This window comes from Telmatherina bonti (genome assembly GCF_933228915.1).
Source record: "Telmatherina bonti genome assembly, chromosome: 15".
Taxonomy (NCBI): Eukaryota; Metazoa; Chordata; class Actinopteri; order Atheriniformes; family Telmatherinidae; genus Telmatherina; species Telmatherina bonti.
In genome coordinates, this window is record NC_136613.1 from 15,596,062 (window position 1) to 15,617,490 (window position 21,429).

Consider the following 21,429-nt stretch of genomic DNA (forward strand, 5'->3'; position numbering starts at 1 on the left):
TTTAAATCAATCTGATAAGAGATCCCAGACTTTGGTAGCTAAATGATTATTTTATTTTTTCTCAACATATTTTCTGTTGATGCTTAATGAAATGTAACATTTTTGTGAAATGTATGAAAACACCTTGGCATTGCACGTCATGGGTATCATCACACTTCAAAAGCAAAGCTTTTTGTTTCACTGTATGATCTAGTGTTATTTCACTATCTTTGTACATGAAAAATGTGTAGTTACATGGAAACTTTCTCCACTTCTTGTTTCTGTTCGTTGTTCTGTGGGATGTACTGAAATGAAAAGATAAATTATTTATCAACATTACAGCATCAACAACATTACAGGTGCATCTTCAGTTCAGCGTCATCCTTCTATCAAAGGACTGATGTGTAGATGAAAGCCTCGTTTTTTTTTTTGTTTGAAGTTGCCCTTCTCTTGAGGTTTGGTCGAAATAATGGCCTCTGTGTCACTTAGAGATCAACGTTCAGAGGAAACAATGTGGTTTTGTGCAAAAAAGAAAGGGGGGTGGGGTTTAGATAGACAGTTCTACATCTCAGTTGGAGTGACAGATGAAGGTAGTGTTGGTTTTGTTGTAGTGAAGGGTACTGTGAAAGGGCGCAATAAATCTACCAAAAGGGGAAGATCAGAGACTAGCCAGACCAACAATCCCACCTTCCCATCACAAACATACACAGCCATGATGTTTCTGTCTATACCAGTTTGAACATATCTTAGCGGCTTTCTATTGCACCGCTGTCACAGAGAAGGAAGACATTTTATGAATGTGTTGCAGTGAAGACAAGTCGAGCAGATTCTCATGAGATTCACATGATCAAAATCATGATTTTTGCCAAGCTACCATCCGTTTGTTTGGTGAAAATACAAACTTTTATACAACTCATCTATTTTTAGAGTTAGCTGATGATGAATTCAGATGTGATACCAATCAACAATGTCAATCATTTTTCCGACTGGGTTCTTGAACTGGTTCATTTGGTTGTTCATTTGCAAGCTTCAGACTAAAGTCTATAAAATGGCAAACAAGCAAATGGACAGAACGGACCATACTATAATATGCTATTTAGGTCACTGAGTTAACTTTGCTCATGACTTTGATATACTCATTCACAAACTTTCTTTTTTGAAAGTCCTGCTCTTTTCCCACAATTTGCCATGAATAGTTTAAAGAAAGCAGTGAATTAAAAATTTGTCAGATAAATTATTAGTCTTTAATATATCAGGGGATTGATAAAGTTTTTCAAAATAAGGAAGCTTTTCTTCCCCAGAAATAAAAAGGAAAGCTACATCATACTGTTGTCTGAACATGAGCTTGCTTTCACTTCTTATTTAGATTTATTCCTTTATATTTTTGTTGACACAGAGAAGCTGATCGCATACCAACGGGAGTTCCACGCTTTGAAAGAACGCCTCCGTGTGGCAGAGCACAGAACGCTGCAGCGCTCATCTGAGCTCAACAACATCCTGGAACAATTCAGACGAGCCATTGCTGAAACTAACAGCAGCAAAGATGCCCTCACAAATTTCTCAGGTAACTGCAGCATGCAACATAAAGGAGCTCATGAACTCCAGCTTGGCTTTGGCAGCCATTTTGGGCAGCAGGTATCCTCGAATTATGAGATGTTCTAATCAAATGTTCCTTAATGCATATTGATTAAATTAAAATCCAAAAAGACCTTGCACCCCTTGATGTGACACAAGACTTTTTTGTTCTTGCTGCTTATTAGGTTTCATGACCATGCAACAGAGTGCAGAAGCCTAAATCTTATTAATTCAAATAAAATTCTGTGGGGAAGTACCTTTTGGAGCGCCAACTCATTTTTCATGAGCAAGAAATGAATCATGCTTTTTCAATGGTCATTTTCAGTTTGGCAGAAAGTCTTTTCCCCGCTGACTCAGTTATTGCATTTAGCTGGTTGAATCACACTGGTCACAAGATCATTTGGGACAAAGAAAGCAGCTAATTGTCACACTTTGGAAATAGAAATGGTACACAAAAAAATCATTTTTCAAAAATAAAACAGTTTTATTGTTTGACTGTGTTGCTGCTTAGTGTTATACTTAGGAAACCTTAAATGTCTATCAGTTGTTTTGGTCAAAGTTGTGCTTTGAAGTAAAATGATCAGTCAGTTTCTGTCATTTCATTGTGACTGTTGTATGACTGCTTTCATGCATTTTTAAATGCAGATTTTTTCTTAAATGGATCATTTACAATCCCAGGAGAAGTCAGATTAAGGATGGACACTCACAGAAGGTTGCCCTTTAGAATAATAGACGATGCCATCTAGTCTACAAGTATGTTGCAAAAATGGCTCTGTTCCATTTAAAATGGAAAATGTAATTACATATCACACTACAAGGATGCCTGAGAGTTTAATACTGTTACATTCAGATTCATGTCGGTGTCACTTATTTTCTTTGTGGTAAATTTGTGCTGTTTTTTTTTCACTATTAATTATTGAGAATGATTAGAGATTTGAGCACATTTATGTGCCATAATTTGTAGCAGAAGTCCATTCACCTCTACTCAGTGAAAACATGTGTCCCGTGATCCTAAAAAAAAAGAAGGCAATGATCAGTTAAATTTCATTCATGTAATTTGAACAACTGCAACAAAAGCAAAAAACAAAAGCACCACCTAATTTGTTTTACATGTGACCGTTTTCAGATGAGACACAGAAACTACTGAAGGAACTCACAAATAGGAAACCCCTCCAGGTGCCGAGCATCTACCACCACCTGCCTCATCTCCTCAACAATGAGGGGAGCCTGCATCCTGCCGTGCAGGTTGGTCTTGGACGCACAGGAGGTAAGAAAAGTTTGTTTTTACAAAGTCTGGATAAAAGTTGTTTTTTTTTCTTTCTTTTTTTTAAAAATTAATTTTGTTTAATAAGGACCAGTATGTTTCACGAATCATGTCACACACTACAGTTTTATTTCTTAGCCAAACCATTTTCTCAATGCCCTTCCCTAGTTAGACTTTAACAACAAACAGACACGTCCGTATTTCTCCACAATTCATTACAATGCATCATCTTCCTGATGTGTCATGCCTCATCCCACACATTGGGCATCTTCTGTTACACAAACACAGTAAAAAATTCAGAAATGAAACCAGAAAAAGATACAAGTTTCAACAAGTTTGTGTTCTTAGCAAATATCCCCTTGTGGTTAGGAATGAGCGTTTAATAAGATTTTTACACCAGTGCTGTTGTTGATGCTGATTAGATGTGGTTCTTAGGGAACAAGCACACTTTCAACATCAACACACTGAAATTGCAAACTGAAAACTTTAAGGTTAAGTCTTTGTCATAGACATATCAATAAATGGAAGTCACAGAATATCATAATGGATGATTTTAGCACAACTACTTTTCTGTCATTGTTATACCAGGCAGTGAAAGACTAATCTGACCCACCTCATATATTGGTCTACTACTGTTGAGAAATCATGCAAGTCATTCATAACTCAATGTGACAACATTGTTCTTTTCAGTCATGCTTTCATCACTCATCATTTTCCCTGCATGTGTGACAAGTTTGAAAGTGTCCAGCCAAGCTGCCGGTACTCTCAGAGCTAATGTTAGCTCTAACAGTTTCTCTGCCAACATCTAAAATGGAGGAAATTGCATAATATTGATTTTAATCTAGTAGCTCATTATGACTGTATCAATTTGCGGTCACTAAATATTTCAACACTGCTACAAGGCTAAAAAGCAAATTTCAGCACTACATTATTTGAAAAGAATGTCATCCAGATAAGTTGAACATGATGTCAGTTTAGGGTTTTTTGGCTATATGTACATGCAGGACATGTCCAAGAGTGAAAATTTGAATCTCAAGACCACATTTAACAATGAAAATTTGCAGGAACACATTTATTACCAAAGACATTTTAAGTAAAGTAAAAAAAAAAAAAAAAAATTAGGAAAAAGTCTTTCTGAGATGCATTAAGCCGATAGATTAGGGGGCATGATGCCTCAAAGTGCTTTTTCATACTCTTTATATATTTCCATTTGAATAATCTTCTCTTTGGCATGTTATTTATTACACAAAAAATGAAGGTCAGGATGCAGACAGTTATTAGCAATTACATCATCAGCTGTCTGCGCATTGTTTCTCTTTTATTTGCTACACACTGGTTCATTATAATCCTGACCGAGTGAGAGTCAGGCATGAAAACAGCTATGAGAACAACAAACATATCTAAGTGCACATCATATGAAGAATGCATTTTTGTTCACATTGTATTGAAGTATAAATACATAGTATGTAACAACAGAATAAAATCAATGTAAATATTGAAGAAGCTCACGAGTGTTACTGCCTGTCCCAGAGCAGCAGAGCACAGCCAGTGTTCCTGTTGCGGAGTAGGGACATTGATCTAAAAGCCAATTTCAGTCCTGTTCAATTCAAAAAGCTTTATTTGCCCCTCAAGGAAAATTGGTGGCAGACAGAGTCGTTACCAAAAAAACAACATGAAAAGAGCAGAAGGAACAAGTAGCTGTGCAGAAAGGGCTTAGATATGGTAAATCCCAGCCACCCTCTGCACTCTGCAACAAGAGGAGCCTGTTCAGTGGTAGACTGCTGCTTCCAAAGTGTAGGACCAACAGGCTTAAAAACTCGTTTGTCCATCATGCCATCACACTCTACAACTCCTCACTTAGAGGGAAGAGGACATAGGGGACATAGATGCAGTAAAAACCAGGTGTAGGGGGGGAGCTGAGGACACCCCCAGCCAGTTGTTTGTGCATTGTCTTAAATTTCTTATTATTTAATTTATTGTTTATTTTTTGCTCTTTATTTATTTATTATATATGTTTTTATGTGCATGCTACTTTTCCTTTTTTGCTGCTGGAAAATTTTAATTTCCCTGAGGGAGTCATCCCAAAGGGATCAATAAAGTCTAAGTCTAAAGTGATCAAATAATGTTGAATGAAATAATGTTGAATAATTAAATTTAGCAGTAACTAAATAAGTAGACTAAACTAAACACAGTAGTATAGCACCGTAAAAAGTCAATATAATGTAATATTTCAACATTTAGTATTTTTCTTTTTATACTACATCAGCATATGTTTTCAATTTGTATTCGTTGTGTAAGAAAGTGGCATGACTGTGTCATGTAAAATAATTTTTTAGACTTAAACTTTTGCATAAAACTTGAGAGCTCTGGATGTATTTTATGGTTTATATGAAATCTATTTGAATATGCCATAAATCACTGGCAACACTAGAAAAGTTAATATGTTCAGATACAAATGATTCTGTTTCTATGAACAATTTGCATCTAATTTCTCTTCCCTGCCCTTGATCACAAATTTAAAAAGTACATTTGTTTAAAATATTTTAGTTGGACGTTTTTTTCATGAATTCTTTAAACTACAAATAAAATCAAATCTAATTGATATCCTGCTTTATTTTTCTATCTGTTTCTTTTCTCTTGTAAAATGCATTTTGCATAAATTCCATTTCAAAGGTTTATTTCTCCTCCTGATACCAGCAAGTTTTTAAAAATTTCAAACAGAATTGTTTCAATCATTACCTTCCCATTTAGATTATTCCCTTCTTGCTTCAGTCTTTCATATTTACCTCCAGTTTTGTCTTCATTCATCCTGCAAGCTGTAGTATACTGCATGTGACCTTTGTTATATCAAGATACCTTTAAGAGGATTAATTATCTGGCTTTGTAAGTGTGATAGGTGGAGTAAATTTAAGGCCTGAGGGAAGTAAGTTTAGGGACTGAACAGCACAAACGGACTTTCCGTGTTCCAGTAGATGAGGGCTGAGGGGATACACAGAGGCGCTAAACAAGTTGGGGGAAAGACAGAAGTGGCAATTTGGCATCCAATGTAAGTTTAGAGTCCCTGGCTGCCAGCTTGTTGGGTTGCATTAAAGGGCCTTGATCATTTTATATCAGGTATGGCCTCCCTGTCAGAGTACTTTCATTTAGTCAAAGCCCCTGACATCTATAGATTTGATTCAGTACATTTTTTTGCTACACCAGGGGTTCCCAAGTCTAGTCCTCAAGATTCCTATCCTGCTTTTTATTTATTTATTTATTTTTTTTACAATTACATCTCTTCTCAACCACACCTGAATCAAATGACTGAATTCCCTCATCTGCATTTCATTCAGTGCTGCAGAGGGCTGGTAATAAGCCAATTGCGTGATTGAGGTGTGTTGGAGAAGGGGTTCATCTAAAAGTTGCAGGAGGGTTTATCTCAAGGACCAGACTTGGGCTCCCCTGCACAACATACTCATTCAGACTTTGTTTGCAGAACAAGGACTTTCTGTTTTATAAAAAGAAGTTCTACTCAGAAGTCAGTCAGGAAGTGGGTTTGTTTTTGCTTTTGAAAGAAGCTGTTTTTGAAATGATTGGCAAACTGTACTTCATCTGATTTATTTAGGCTTTTGCTTTATGAACACTCACCATGCATTTGTAAATGGTGCTTAAAAACAAATGCTTATCCAGATCAGAGACTTGTACTACTAAGCTGGATTTTCTCTTATGGAGGTAATGTCAGGGTTAACCCTGGGTTTTCTGTACTATAACACTACTAATTATCCATAACAGTTAAGTTGCTCTGGGGCAGGTTATGTTTTGGACAATCAATGAGTATGAAAGCACCGCCTCCTGACCAATCAGTTTTCTTGAAAAATACCCTGCTCGTTCTGCCAATGGTGGTGTGCAGATCTTGAGAAGAGTGCTTAAGAAAGCATTTAGGGATACATGTAGCCTATCCTTTTAAAGGAAAAATAAAGCCCTGTCAATGACCACTTTGAAAGGTTTTTTGTACTTGTTCTTGACTTGTAACCAAGTCTGTTTAGCTCCTCAAGGTTTTCATCAGAAATTATTAAATTTATAGTAATGCTTGTCAGAGCTACAGAACCATAAATTTCTGAAATGCACAACTACCGGTCCTGTCACGTTAATATTGCAACTCAAAATGCCGTCACGTGTGTGCTCTGCCTCAGAAGAACTGAATAGGGAAATATAAGAGAACAGAAGGAACTGGGGAGGAGATCTGTCTGAAATATCTTGGCTGTAAGAAAGTAAAATTGAATTATCAAAGTGCTGTCTGTTTATATTGTCATATTAAGTAATTTGGTATACTGTCACAATTTCATAATTGCATAAAACTTTAGAGCCCTGGATGAGACCCCCCCCTCCCCACACACACACACACACACACACACACACACACACACACACACACACACACACACACACACACACACAGCTATAAAGGTGTGTTGAATTACTTAATTGATAACTAGTTTTGTCGTAACACTTAATCAGATCCTGAATGTCCTGGTAAGTCAACCTAGGTAACAGCGTGATATCCGGGGTATGTTATTCTCACTTCGTAGTGCAGGCCTCTGGTGTTGCTGCTTGTAGAATTATTAGGTTGTCTCTACTGGAAGCTATCCAGATGTGTTTGGATGCACTTTGAAAATAAATGGTGAAGTATTGGTAAGACCATGCTGAGTGGCAAACGTTTGCTGTCAACTGTTAGGAAACCAAAAACTTCTTTTTAAGAGCAGAGTTTACGGCTTTTTTTTTTTTTTTAAATTTCAATGAATAGATACAACTAAAAGCATCTTTCTTGACCTTTTAACTACAAAAATGCATTCCCTGTATAACAGATTTAAAGTCACTTGTTGCAACTAAAAATGGGTTTAAGACACTAAAAGAATTTTGTTTTAGAAACCAAAGAGAATCCTCACCCTCAGTTAAAGTTGCACGTTTTTGTTCTTTTTTTTCCTGGCAGGTATTGCCTCATTGCTACCAGCCTTCCACCTTAAATTATAGTCTAGTTGGAACTTCTGCTACAGGAAGGGATTGTTGATGTGTTTCATGGTGACAAATAGTTTCGCACAAACTTTATAACCCTAACCAGCCGTGCGTTGCACATACCATGCTTGTTTGGCCACTGGAAACTTTATTATGAAGATTTTAACACTTACTGGAATATCTTCTGCACTGCACTGCATTTTTCTTTCCTCTAGATATTTTGCTTGCCTAAGAATGTTTGACATCTTGATATTTATAGCTGCAGAAATGAGGACATCATCCTATTTGTCATTAAACTTGGATTATGAAAAGAAACTTTAGAGAGACGGTCTGAGTGAAATATTGATTTGATATTCCTGTCAATTTAGATTCACATGGTCCTATCCCTTTTTTTCTCTCCATATTTAAAGCTCTCTTTAGCAGGGCATGGCTGAAAGACTGAAGTACGTCCCTGCTCTCTGTCCAGGTATTCAGACCAGGCAGTATTAGATGTCACAATAATAATCATGATCTCTTATTTGCTTCCGACTCACAACTTTTGTAAATCATGATTGTTATTGTGATTGTGATAATGCCACCCCTAAAAATGAGCTTGATTTTCTGTAACTTGCAGAGCAGATGTCTGACAGAAAAGTAGCCTACCGGTGCTGCGCTTCTGGAAGGGGCAGTTTAGGGCGAAACAACAATTGTAGACATTATCTGTGAAACAATAAAATTTTTGGCATTTTAACAGTGTGGCATTAAAAGTATATCCATGACTGCACTGACTCAGCAATGAGGGAAACACTAATACAGAATTATCACCATAACTTAACTACTATCTTAATGTAGTTAAAGTGTGAAAGAAACAACCTTTTTTTTCTCCCCAAATTTCAGTGCTGTAACCTTCTGAGTTTTCACTGTTCAGGTTATGTATTGTAGGATTTTCTTTAACTGTGGATAAAATACAACTCGCTGACTGATAGTTATGCTAATTTAGCCTAACCTTTGCAAGCTCTGAATTTCTCAAATTTCATGAAGTGCCCTGTGCTTTATCATTAAAAGTCTCCAGATATTAAATGTTTATTTGGATCGAAGTCATGACTCGATGCAATCCGTTGGTTATTATTATTGTATTTGAGTTACATTGTGTATCTTACAAAAATTTAATAGCCACATAAATCTATTTGAAAATTGGATATATTTATAAGTTAGTTTGATGTAAAGACATTAAAAACACAGTCACGGCTAAAGGCCTGCATTTCATTATCAGTATTATCACCATTATCATTATCACCATTATTAGTATTATTATGGATTTTATTTTACTATGATTTTTTTCATGGTACGTCAAACCCAGCCTTTTTACCAATGTGATATAAGTGCACAAGCATGCAGCAGCTTGTTATATTTCTTCCCGAAAGTAGATGAAAGGGTAGCAGACTGATGCGAGCCGTCTGATCAAGGAACAAGGAGGAGGGCAGTCCTGCAGTCATCCCTGCAGCACATGCATCCATTACCACTCATTCATCTTCTACCATTCTCCTACATACTGTCACTCTGTCTCTTTCCCTTCCTCCCACATTCTCCTTTCATCCTCGACCTACTTTCTTGGTGATGGTGGTGGGTGTCGCTATGCAGCATGGAACTCGGTGTGAAAAACACAAAGCAGAACTGGGACAGATTCTTCACGCTGCACAGATCGCTCTGGAGGATTACACCCCAACTCAATCCACTGTGCTGTTCACTCATCCTGCACCTCAAGTTTGTTTTCAGCTTTTATCGAGGGCCCCCTTGTGTCCCTGCTTCAGCTTAGTCAGCATGTTTCCTTTTTAACCCTCCTTCTGCACCACACACACACACACACACACACACACACACACACACACACACACACACACACACACACACACACACACACACACACTCTCCCCTCTTTACATATACTTCACATTACTGTTCCAGTAAGGCAGGTTCTTTGGAACACCCAACAGCACTTTGCCTTGTTAGCTTTCTCACAGCCTAATCTTTTTACATTCTATACAAAACATGCAAAACTGTCAGTAGGATTTGACTGCAGGGAAAGGGGAACATGCCATGTGTGGACAGAGGAAAATTATACTTGTAAAACGAGCTAAATTACAAGGTTTGTACTCATAGTTTGACTTTTTTGACAAAGCAACAAACCAAAACAAAATTAAAAAACATTTAACTGATGTCTATAAACTACTCTAATTACTGGACCTACTGTGGCTTATTAATTTGTTACCTCAATTTTTTCTGTCCTAATTTTTTTTAACATATATCTCCATCGTCATTTGTTGACTGTTGCTCGTGTGATGGCGTGTAGTTCTGCAGGTTGTTCAATGTGAACTGTTGGTCTCAGCTGTGCACTTCAAGGAGCAAAGGAATTTATTTGCAAATGTCTCAGTTAAATATGAAAGATTTGTTCCAGCAATGCTCCCTGCAACATTTCTAAGCTTTGATAAACTTTAAACACATTTTTGAAAAAAAAGTTTTTCACATTGAACAAAGTTTTTCATATCTACACTGGAGTTTAGTTCAACCTTGTACATGCTTTTGCAATCCTGCCAATTACACCCTGCTGAAAGTGAAAAACAAAGGCCTTCCCGTCTCAATTGGAAAAAAAATTCAATGCTTTTTCCAAGGTGCAACTAAGAGTACAAGTGGTGTAGTGATTACACCTGTAAATACAGAAGTTAATGGGTTCAATCCCGATGTGGGGCAATTTAAAAAAAAAAAGTCAATTGTGCTTTTTTTTTTTTTTTTTTTTTCTCAATTTCTTATACTTATGCAATTTCATTTCAATCATTCAGCATAGTTCAATAAATGGTCATTCTCAGTTGCTATTATTTCAATAATAGCTGTTTCTAGTTAAATTAGTTGTTCAAACACTAGTCTTGTCATATTTAGACTATTCTGTGATTTGGTCTAGTACAACAAAGTGTAACCTAGATAATTGCAGGTAGCTCAAAGTTGCAAGATTAGTTCTACAATATCCTCATTGGACTAGTGTTTAATGAATTGTCTCTCATGGTTAGGTGTAGTAAGTAGGATGCAATGTTAATGGATTTGTTAAATTAAAAAAAGTAGTTATGACCAAAACACCAGAAATACTGCATAGAAAACTGTTATTTTTCTCAGACATACATGATCAGTCAAATTTTGTTGCCTTTATGTAGAACTAATCTAAAACAGAAGACAGTAAATTAAAGGGCAATGGTGGCATGGAATACATTACCGGACTTTTTAATTTCAATAAACAATATGGTGAGCTTTAAAAAGAGGTTAAAATTATTTCTGTGTGTTCAACAAAAATATTGTTGTGGTTCTTTTGTGTAACATTAAGTTGAGAGCAATGAAATATGATAATTTCTTAACATAAAAAGTGGAATGTAAATATAATGCCATAGTGTTGTAATGTGAGTAAGTGTTTTTGTGTTTGGTATTTGGGTTGTTGTTGTGTGTTTGTATGTATGTGTTTTAAGCTAAATGTGCAATAAGGTGTGGAGACCAGAGGGAGAATCGTGGCCGTTAATTGACAGCAGCTGATGGGGATCTGATAAATAAAACAAAACAAAACAAAACTGCTTACTTTCTATTTTATTTCGAGGACCCATGTCTGATGCAACCTGGTCTCTGTCATCTTTGCAACGTAGAGACGAATGTTTGTTATTCTCAAAAAGAAGTTAAAAATTGGACTTTTCTTGACCACTGGTGTCCATCTGAGATGAGCCCATGCACACAGAACTAAAAGTGTTTTTTGTTTTTTTTTTTGTTCCCCAGAGTTGATATAATGCAGTTTCAGATTATATTTCAGTCGGCAGTGGCATACGGTTTTGGCTGATTGTGGTTTTCTAAGGTCTTCCAAAGCACATGTGGCTGCATTGAGGCTTCTCATGCAGTGCAATCTGAGGACTCAAAGGTCATGCAACAGATGCTTGGTTTTATTTTTTTATTTTTTTTTTTTGCAGGATAAAAACAAAACTGCTTTTAAGTCCAGCTAGTTTGCCTTTGCATGGTTATTCATTGTTCCTAGATGGTGTATGGACTTTTTTTTTCGAAGCTAAAGTTTCAACATTTCTTCCAATAAAATCTTTATCCCATTAAACTTTGCTCAAGTTAGCATTTCTGCTCTCTCACTTTCCAAGTTCCCTTTCTTTTCCTGCAAATGCAAAAAAGAAAAAAATGGGCCCACTTGATCACAAACTCTTCTTTATTGTTGCCATATTCATAGCTGTGACTTATTATAGCTTTACTTACTCAGTTGTTTGATTCAGTAAACATCTTTGAGGTGGATGTTGACTTGTTATGATAATCTGGATATGATATGATTTGCATAAAGTACTTTTGTGGTTATTTTAAAGATGCTTTTCTTTAACAACATGTAGCATGGTTGTGCAGATATATTAAAAACTACCTCCATCAGTCATCCTACCCACTGCCATCTGTCAGTCTGGGCATGAGTTTCAGTTTATGTGGATTTAGACATAATCTGTTGTTGACTCTCAGCAAAGATCATCTGGATTTGAACCCATCCTTTTTTTTTTTTTTTTTTTTGATTTAATGAAACGTCTACCCCCTTACCTTTGGACCCTTTCACTCATCCTTTTTCTCTCTCAACTCTGTGTCTTCTCAGTTACCATGGTGATGGGAATCCCAACTGTGAAGCGGAAGGTGAAGTCATATCTGTCAGAGACTCTACGTTCGCTGATTGACAAGCTCTCACCAGAAGAAAAACTTGACTGTGTCATCATAGTGTTTGTTGGGGAGGTGAGTAAATATACCAAATATACCAATTCATAACAGAATATTTCTCCATTGTAAATTTAGATTTATCTTTTAAAATAATGAGGGGAAAAAAAAGAAAAGAAAATATGCTGTGTATGTTTAATATGTCTCCCTGGTATAATCTCCGCAGACTGATCTGGACTATGTTCAGAGTGTGGTTGGTGGCCTGGAGAAAGAGTGAGGACACTTCTCTACTTTTTGACAGATGCATTAAAGCTTGAAATGTTAAGATCAGAGATTTTAGAGCTTTGTCACACTTTTGACTTAAGCCCATCTTTCCCTAGTTTTTCTACAGAGCTGAGCTCAGGCTTGCTGGAGGTAATCTCCCCACCAGCTGCCTATTACCCTGATCTCACCAACCTCAAGGAGACTTTTGGAGACTCCAAAGAAAGAGTCAGGTAAGAAAGGCATGACAGGCATAGGAGCTTGTTTTTATGTGGTTCTTTAGAACTCTGACTCTCATAAAGCAAAAATGTGACAGGAATCATCATGTAAATTGTAGAAGAATCTGCCCCGAGAGAATATAATGTTGAAAAGCTATGTTGAGGATTTCAGATAAACTAGAGGGATGAGTCAGTGAGAAGTGGGAGGGAGAGAGCAACTGAGAGCTTTTAGGTAGGTTGACTGGGTGCTTAGTATTCCACAGGCATTTGTCAAAGTCAGATCAAGGTCAGCAGCAGCAGCACTCTCTACCTCTGTCCCTCTGTAGTGCTCAGTCTGATCCTCTCTGCTTATCTTTTCTTTATAGTTGGCTTCATTAAAAATCTATTTATAGTGCAGTGGTGACTTGCAGTATGTACTCAGATAATGGCCCACAGGAGCACTTCACTCTGCTTGTTTGCGGGTGCAGATGTTTTTAATAGGAATGCGGTCAGCTGGTATCTTGGAGTTCATCATGACTATCATCTGCATTCATGTTAGTTATAAAGAGTTAAACGGATGATACTAAAACAGTAACAACACTAACTAGCTATTTGAGTCTGAATAAAAGCATAAAACTACATTTTTGTTGAATTTTAAATAAAAACATTGTCTGGTTGAGTCTGAGTAGGTGTGAATACATGCCTTGATTTTTACAGCATATCTTCATGTAGCTATTAAAGGTAAATGTGTTTGCATTTGCATGTGACAACACGTCAGAAATATTTCTGTGCTAGCTCCCACACAGAAACACCTGCAGCTCACAGCACACATCCTGAAGTCAGACTGTTACATCATTTGGATCAAACAATTAGTGTGACAGCTGCAGTTTATAAATTATTCAAACAGAATCTGTTAACCATCTGTTGCAATTTTATCTACCTGGAAGTACAGTTTCACTTTTACCATCTGAGTAAGTGTGTTTGACATGATATTTGGTAGATAAGGTGTAACCAAGGATATTTTAAGATGGAGGGAAATTGATTCAACTTTTACATGTTTACAGTTTGAACTTTGATTTTTTGTTGTGTGTGACTTTTGTTTTGTTTAGATGGCGAACAAAGCAGAATCTGGATTATTCCTTCCTCATGATGTATGCAGTTAGCAAAGGAGTTTATTATGTCCAGGTAGGTTTTTGAATATAGAAAAGAAAGTATATTCTGCTGCAGCCCTTGTGCTCTCCTTAGGGGTGTAACAGCATACAAAAGAGTATACCATTCATTTAATATAAACACTTGTTTTTGCAATACAGTGTGGTATGTGTTTTTTTTGCTAAAAGAAAAGAAGAAATGCATTTTTACATTTTAAATTCAAACATTGTCTCGCATTCCTTTATTGTGGCAATTACTGAACTCAAATAGCTGTATATTTTAAGACAGACTAACAAAATGACTAAAAACAAATGTACAGAATGTATAAATGTGTAAGAGAATAAAATACTTTTATCACCCATTAAAACCAGCAATGCAAATTTAGCCACTCAAACCAGTCAAGTATTCAAAAGCTATTTTCTAGTGTATGTGTGGGGGAAGATTGTAAATTTATACATGAGTAACATTAGTCATCCCACGTCCTGCCACCCACTGGCCAGTAATTTAGAAAAAAAGATAAACATAAGGAAGAAAAAGAACAATTATAATTCACAAAAGGGTTAAAGCTTAAAGTTAAAACAAAATTTAAGGGCTTAAATGCTGTATTTCTGTATAATTTTTTGCTGTAAGTTTAAAACTTATTTTCACATACTCTAATAGCTCTCTGAAATGACTTGTCAGGTGTGAGAAAATAATAATACTTTACCAAATGTCTTGAATTAACAATGAAGTTTGTACTGTGGTAATCTATCATCTTTCTGTCTTATTCATGGAACATGTCATTTTCATTATCTGCTATCACAAGGAGGGAAGAGGTATTGTCTGTGTATTTACTGTTAGCTAGTTTAATGCACACTTTTAGCACAAGAGTGTTTTAACTTAGCTTAGAGAGTTGTATTGTGGTACTATAGAGAAGTTTCCTTCCTGTTACCCCATCTCTCCATAAACAAATCAAACCAACTTCAGATCAGTAATTCAGATCAGTTTAGATTTTTCTGTTTTTGTGCTCTTGTAGCTGGAGGATGACATTGTTGCCAAGCCCAACTACTTTGCCACTATGAAGAACTTTGCCCTGCAGCTTTCTTCAGAGGACTGGATGATCCTGGAGTTCTCTCAGCTTGGCTTTATCGGTAGTACCCATTGCATAACTGTTGAACTATGAGCATCTACTAGACTACTGTCAAACAAAGCAAGAGAAAAACTTGATCACAAATAAACCAAAATTCAGATAAAAGTAGTCATGATAATTAATATGCTTAAAAAGGAGCAGGAAGAAGCACAAGCTTATGTGCTGCCACTGTCAATATGCAATAATCACAACATTTAGTGTTAATTTTGGATTTGCAATGGAACTTAATTACAATATGCCATATATTTCTATTCATATAAACTCAGTAAAACCACTAAAATCTATAGATTTACGAATACAGATGCACACTTTACATATCCAGATGTACACGCATAAATACCCACATGCACAATATATTTAAAAAATAATAAGTGAGATACTTGATAATGGCAGCAGTCGAATACCTCTTAGGTTCATGTTGTCGAACCTCTTTTTATATTAGAACATGCTTGGACATGTCTGTAAATTGCAGCTTCACTCCACAAATTGAGATAAAAACCTGTTTAGGTTCTACAAACACTGAGCTGTTTAAAGTTTACACCCCATCTCAATTTATTACCCGTTTCTCTTTTAATCAACAGTTTCAGAAGGGAGTGACTTTTTTGTGCCCCCTACAATGGACAGTTGAAGTGCTCCCTCATGTAGAAAAGCCAGTGAGAAAAGATGCTAATTGTATTGATTATCACTGAGACTGGGTCATTGCTATTGGCAGGGAAGAGTGACTCCTAATTAAGCATGTTACAACACTATATGAATGAGGAATATTCATATATTCAGGCTCCTTTTTTTATTTTAATTTTCAGTGTTAAGTATGCCTAATCATGTCGATTCAATCATTTTGGTATGAATAAATGCTTGCTGTATTGGATCAACTAACACATAATAAACTTGTTTTCCTTTACCTGCAGGAAAAATGTTCCAGGCTCCTGATCTAAACCTCATTGTTGAGTTCATTTTTATGTTCTACAAAGAGAAACCTATTGACTGGCTGCTGGACCACATTCTATGGGTCAAAGTTTGCAATCCTGAAAAAGATGCGGTATGCATTGGAGTCACCGTATGAAGATGAAAAAATGTAATTGTAAGTGAAATGTGTCGTCTTATTCTTTCCCTTTGCTCTATTTTGTCCCCCTCTCCTAGAAACACTGCGAGCGTCAGAAGTCCAGCCTCCGTGTGCGGTTTAGACCATCATTGTTTCAACATGTAGGACTCCATTCTTCTCTTGCTGGAAAGATTCAGAAACTTACAGTAAGTTTCACTCTGGAAGTTGTTTATTACCAAATTCCTCTGAGGCTGCTTCCTGTGCTGAAAACACTGTTTTCCCCTCTATCTGCATCTGCAGGACAAGGACTTCCTGAAACCGCTGCTTCATAAGATGCATGTTAACCCCCCAGCTGAGGTCTCTACTTCAATGAAGGTAAGGATTCCCATGCCTTTGAGTTCCCATTATTATCTATTGCATATTTAATTTGCAATTTTATATTGCAAAAATGACCTTTAAAAAAAGGAATGTATGTAAAAATTTGCATGAAAAGTTTATCCAAAATTACGTGAATAATACAAGGACAAACTGTTTTTCATTTTGCAGGTGTATCAGGGTCACACATTAGAGAAGACATACCTAGGAGAAGACTTCTTCTGGGCGATCACCCCAACTGCAGGAGACTATGTCCTCTTCAAATTTGATAGACCTGTTAGCATAGAGAGGTAAATATTGTGTGGAATTATCTGCAATATGATGGCACACACAGAGCTTGTCTTGGTCTTTAAAATTAAGGGTATTTGGCAGCCAATAATATATACAGTACTTTGACATTATGGCTTTAACATTTTTGGAATAATATTCTGCAGTTATATGCAAAAAAACCCCCTTATTCTCTCATTTATTTTAACCAGCTGCACTTTGCTGATTTAGGTCCAGCCTTTGTGAGTGCGTGCATTGTACATCTCTGGAGATCAGGGTGAGCTAATGAGAGTGCTCTAAATTAAGCATTCTCATTCGTGCCTTCTCCTCTGTGGAGGTGGGGGTGGAGAGAGAGAAAAAACTGAAATATAAGAGGAAGTTAAAGTCAGACTGACAGCACAGAGCCGAGCAAACTAAATGGGAGTATATTTATTAAACCACTGACTGTGAAAGAGAGTTTTGTTTTTCCTTATTTTTAATATTCAACATTTAAGACAAAAAATGCAAGTCAAAGGAAAGCTGTTAAAATAAAATTCTGTTTGAATCCTGTCGCACATCGACGCTTTCTTTATGGCTTGTTCATTCAGTTCGTCTTCAGTTTTCTTTAAATCTGCTGGGATTTGTAAAGTTTCACAATGGCAGAAATATCCAAATGTATAATGCTGAGGAACTGAACTATGAGGAACTATGACTTGATAATAAGAGAGAGAAAGTACAGATCTTTTTCTTTTTCTTTTTTTCTTCTTCTTTTTTTCAAATTACTTTTAAACTCAGAAAATTAAGGGTTTTTATACTTTTGCATCCTCACATTAAAATTAATAACTAATTGTGGCATGAATAACTTAATGCCCAGACTTAATGTTTCAGTGAAGCTACCATGGGAGGAGGAAAGCAAAAATAATTTTGAAAATATGAAAACTAATACTTGATTTGCTTTGCAGATTCCTGTTTCGCAGCGGTAACCAGGAGCACCCAGGAGACAAGATTGAGAACACTACAGTGGAAATACTGCCTTTTTCGGTATGGAAACACCCCTACACAGGGCTACTCAATTTGAACCCACAAGGGGCTGTAACCCAGCAGTTTTCTGTGTCTGCCTACTCCAACAATTTCAGTTAGGTGTGTTGAGCATGTTGACATAGAAAACCTGCAGGGCTGCAAACCTCAGGACTGAATTATATATACCTGCCTATACCAAAAACACACACGCACACACAGAGTGAGTCCCTTTCTCTGGTGAGATGAACAAATGTCTCTGATTATATTGACTGGCTGCTCTTTTGGACATGGTTTATTGATTGGCAGGAATGTGAGCATGACAGGATTGCGGCCCTGGTAGAGTTTACATGTTTTGACTCTAATCCACAATATAAGTGTAATGATAGCTGCTCACATTTATTTAGGTGCCGGTTAAATAACAAATCATTGAGATTTGAAAATGTCTTCAGCAACACATTCTGCTGCCAACAGTCTCTGTCTTTCTATGTTAGGAGAGCAGCCTGCTGACCAAAGACAAATACAAACGAACTGAGGACCGCTTTTACAGGATTGGTAAGTGACTTTGACAGTTTCATAGTGCTGTATGAAAACATACAAATACAGTGAAGGATAATTATTATTTTAAGTAATGGTACAAAGAATGTAAGATCCACATTTCATCTGAAGGTTTTTTTTTTGTTTTTTTTTGCCCACCTTTACCCACCCTCTTTTGCTATGATTCGTTGTTGGTGGCCATGCTATTAACTTACAGAAATGATTTGCATAATTTCATATGCAGTACTCTTCAAAATGTGTCAAACATCTTCTCAGTCAGCATTTCCTGTCATCAGCCTTATCTCTTTAAAAAAACTGCTCTTTTTGCTCATGTTTTGGATCTGATTTATGTAACTTTTTTTTATGTGCTTCCATTTATAAAATTTTAGGTCACTTTGAAAAAGGATTGGCGGAGGGGGCTGTAGATCCTTCTTTCAATCCTGTTGTGGCACTTCGGCTTTCAGTTCTCAAAGATTCTGCTGTGTGGGCCATCCTCAGTGAAGTGAGTCTGTTGTCTACGATGTGACATATCATTCGCTCCAGATGCACACCTCCTCCTCGCTTTCATCTAATAACTCATTTAATGCTCTCTTCCGACTTTGCAGATCCATATAAAAAGGATATCTGGCTGACTGCTCTGGAGGAGGTACATGAATCATGGCCCCTGGAGGACCAAAATCTCCTAGACTGCTTACGCAGGGCCTCTGGCACCTAGCAACCAGCAGTGAAGTCATTAGAGCTTAGAGTTGCTCGTCCCAGCTTGTTGGAGGAATACCACTTCTCTGTCCCCGCTCTTCCTGATGTACATTATTTTGCTTCTCACTAACTGGTTTACTCCCTTTATTTCTCCATTAATTCAACACTTTTGTCCTCTTTAATTTTCTTGTGAGAATGTGAATACTACTGTCTGCAGAACAACAGTGATGGGTGTCAAGACATCTGTCCTGAGCTGTGGGTCTTAAAGTGACTGTAACTGGCTTTGAAAACAATCAGATCATTTCTGAAGGAGGTTGAATCTTTACACCTGGGGAGAACCAGTCACCTGGCCACTGGTGCAGATGCTGCCAAATCCCTCCCCCCCCCCCTACTCAATGCTGCCACACTTGGGCAAACTGGGGCATTGCACTGTCACTAGCGCCTCAGCAAAGCCCGAGATGATCAAGAATGTTGTCCTCACTGATGGCCAGTTGCTCTCTGTTCTCAGCAGAAATGATGGAGATCTAGATCAACACCAGCCTAAACAACAATGTTTTCATCCCTTCTGTCAAATACTTTACATGTCCTGATCGATGAACTCATTATAAGCTCACTGTCAGAAATTGTACTTGTAGCCAGCAGGTGACAACTTTGACCATAGGGCAGTATCAGTGGTTAACTACCAGACTCTTACAAGAACAAAAGTACCCCACCACCATCTCTGTCTCGCCTCTTGTCTGACAGGCTGTGTATGACCTCAGTGTCCATTTTTAGGAAACCAATCAAACTTTGCCTTGGTAACATTTTCCTGAAGGAATATATTGTTATATTATTACAAATATGATTGACGATCTATGAAGGTGACTTAATTTATTTAAAATAAATCTTTAATTTGTACAAGAGGTAAAATATATTTTTATTCTGCAAAGAGATGTTTATGGTAGTTCAGTCTGTTTTGTGTACATTTAGGTGTGTTTTCATCTATATTGCCACTGTACATTTAATTTCCATGGTAATTGTTACTTGCAAAGTTAGTGCTGAAATTTTTTTTTTCTTTTGTTGGACTTAAAAACTAAGGCGTAGAAAAGTCGTGGATGTGGGTTGAAAATAGAAAAATGTGCCTTATTTCTAGGTCTTTTGAAGTTGCCCTGGCATCATTTCAATTCGATCCTTTTCATATATTTTGCCTTCACGTTGTTTGCTGGATTTACTAATATTTTAAAGCTCAGACTATGATCGGAAGTCAACAGCAATATTTTGTAATTTCTGAGTGAGACTTTACCATCCAGAACGGCAAGATTTGCACTTCCCCTTCAGTCCCATTAGCCATCAGTATACCTCTCTTTTCATCTTTCCAGCTTCTATTCAAATCCACTTTACAATTCATTTAGTCCATATTTCTGTTTTTATGGACAAAACATGACTACTGAACATTGCTGAGTGTGCCACTGACTGTACATATATATATATATTATATATATATATATATATATATATATATATATATTATATATAAATGGCAACAAGCACCACCTCTTTCAATCACTCTTTTGCTTTGTAATAGTTTATTGAAAATCCCTTGACGTGTTTTCTGTGTATGTGGCCGATGTTTTGAGTCACAGCCATTTGTAAGGTAAACTTAACTGATTTAACATGTTTAGTGATTATTTTTTCAATGAGTTAGTGAAGTGCCTTTTGGTAGAATTGATATGAAATTGGTCAATTCTTGCTTATCATGCTTCTTTGCATGCATAATTATTAATGTAAGTTATAAACGGGTCCCCACACCCCTTCTCTTTGGTAAAAGCATATTCCTCCACCCCTGATCAAACATCTACTATAATGCTGTACTTAGTCCAGTGTCTGTTTCATTCTTTTTATTTGGAGAAGATAGAAGCAAGTTATGTAGTGTATTTTGAAAGGAGTTTTCAGTACACTAAGAAGACTTGTTTTCCTGCATCCACATAAAAACAGAAAACAAATGCATGTACAGGCATGAAGTTGTCATATGATCCCTGGGCTTTCCCTACTCTTTGTTGAAAGTAGGATGGGACATGGATGAACTAAAGGGCCTTGGGTCAACAGCCTCCAGCCACTCATCAGCTCATGTGCCTTCATCGTGTACGTGTTTGCCTGATTGATGATTTTGTCATCATTTTTCATGGACATATTCAAAATAAAGAAGAAATGTTGGTAGAAGGCATGGCCATTTTTGTGCTGTGATTTTGTTCTGCTTTCATCACTCATGTCATCTGCATTGTCAGGTTTCACTTTA

The 21,429-nt window shown here is 36.8% G+C and overlaps 1 protein-coding gene across 1 annotated transcript in view; it reads left to right on the forward strand.

Annotated features, from left to right (window-relative positions):
• The window catches only part of mgat4a (alpha-1,3-mannosyl-glycoprotein 4-beta-N-acetylglucosaminyltransferase A), a 32,225-nt gene extending 10,910 nt beyond the window's left edge, over nt 1–21,315 (forward strand). Inside the window, exons 2-16 of the mRNA XM_079254806.1 lie at nt 1,376–1,543; nt 2,681–2,821; nt 12,450–12,583; nt 12,732–12,778; nt 12,886–12,999; nt 14,073–14,148; nt 15,128–15,242; nt 16,150–16,280; nt 16,382–16,489; nt 16,584–16,658; nt 16,830–16,948; nt 17,867–17,945; nt 18,416–18,476; nt 18,848–18,960; nt 19,064–21,315. Coding sequence (XP_079110932.1) covers nt 1,376–1,543; nt 2,681–2,821; nt 12,450–12,583; nt 12,732–12,778; nt 12,886–12,999; nt 14,073–14,148; nt 15,128–15,242; nt 16,150–16,280; nt 16,382–16,489; nt 16,584–16,658; nt 16,830–16,948; nt 17,867–17,945; nt 18,416–18,476; nt 18,848–18,960; nt 19,064–19,090 — 1,508 coding nt within the window. The 3' untranslated portion in view covers nt 19,091–21,315. The remainder of the gene's footprint in view (nt 1–1,375; nt 1,544–2,680; nt 2,822–12,449; nt 12,584–12,731; nt 12,779–12,885; nt 13,000–14,072; nt 14,149–15,127; nt 15,243–16,149; nt 16,281–16,381; nt 16,490–16,583; nt 16,659–16,829; nt 16,949–17,866; nt 17,946–18,415; nt 18,477–18,847; nt 18,961–19,063) is intronic.
• The last annotated feature ends 114 nt before the right edge of the window (nt 21,316–21,429 follow it).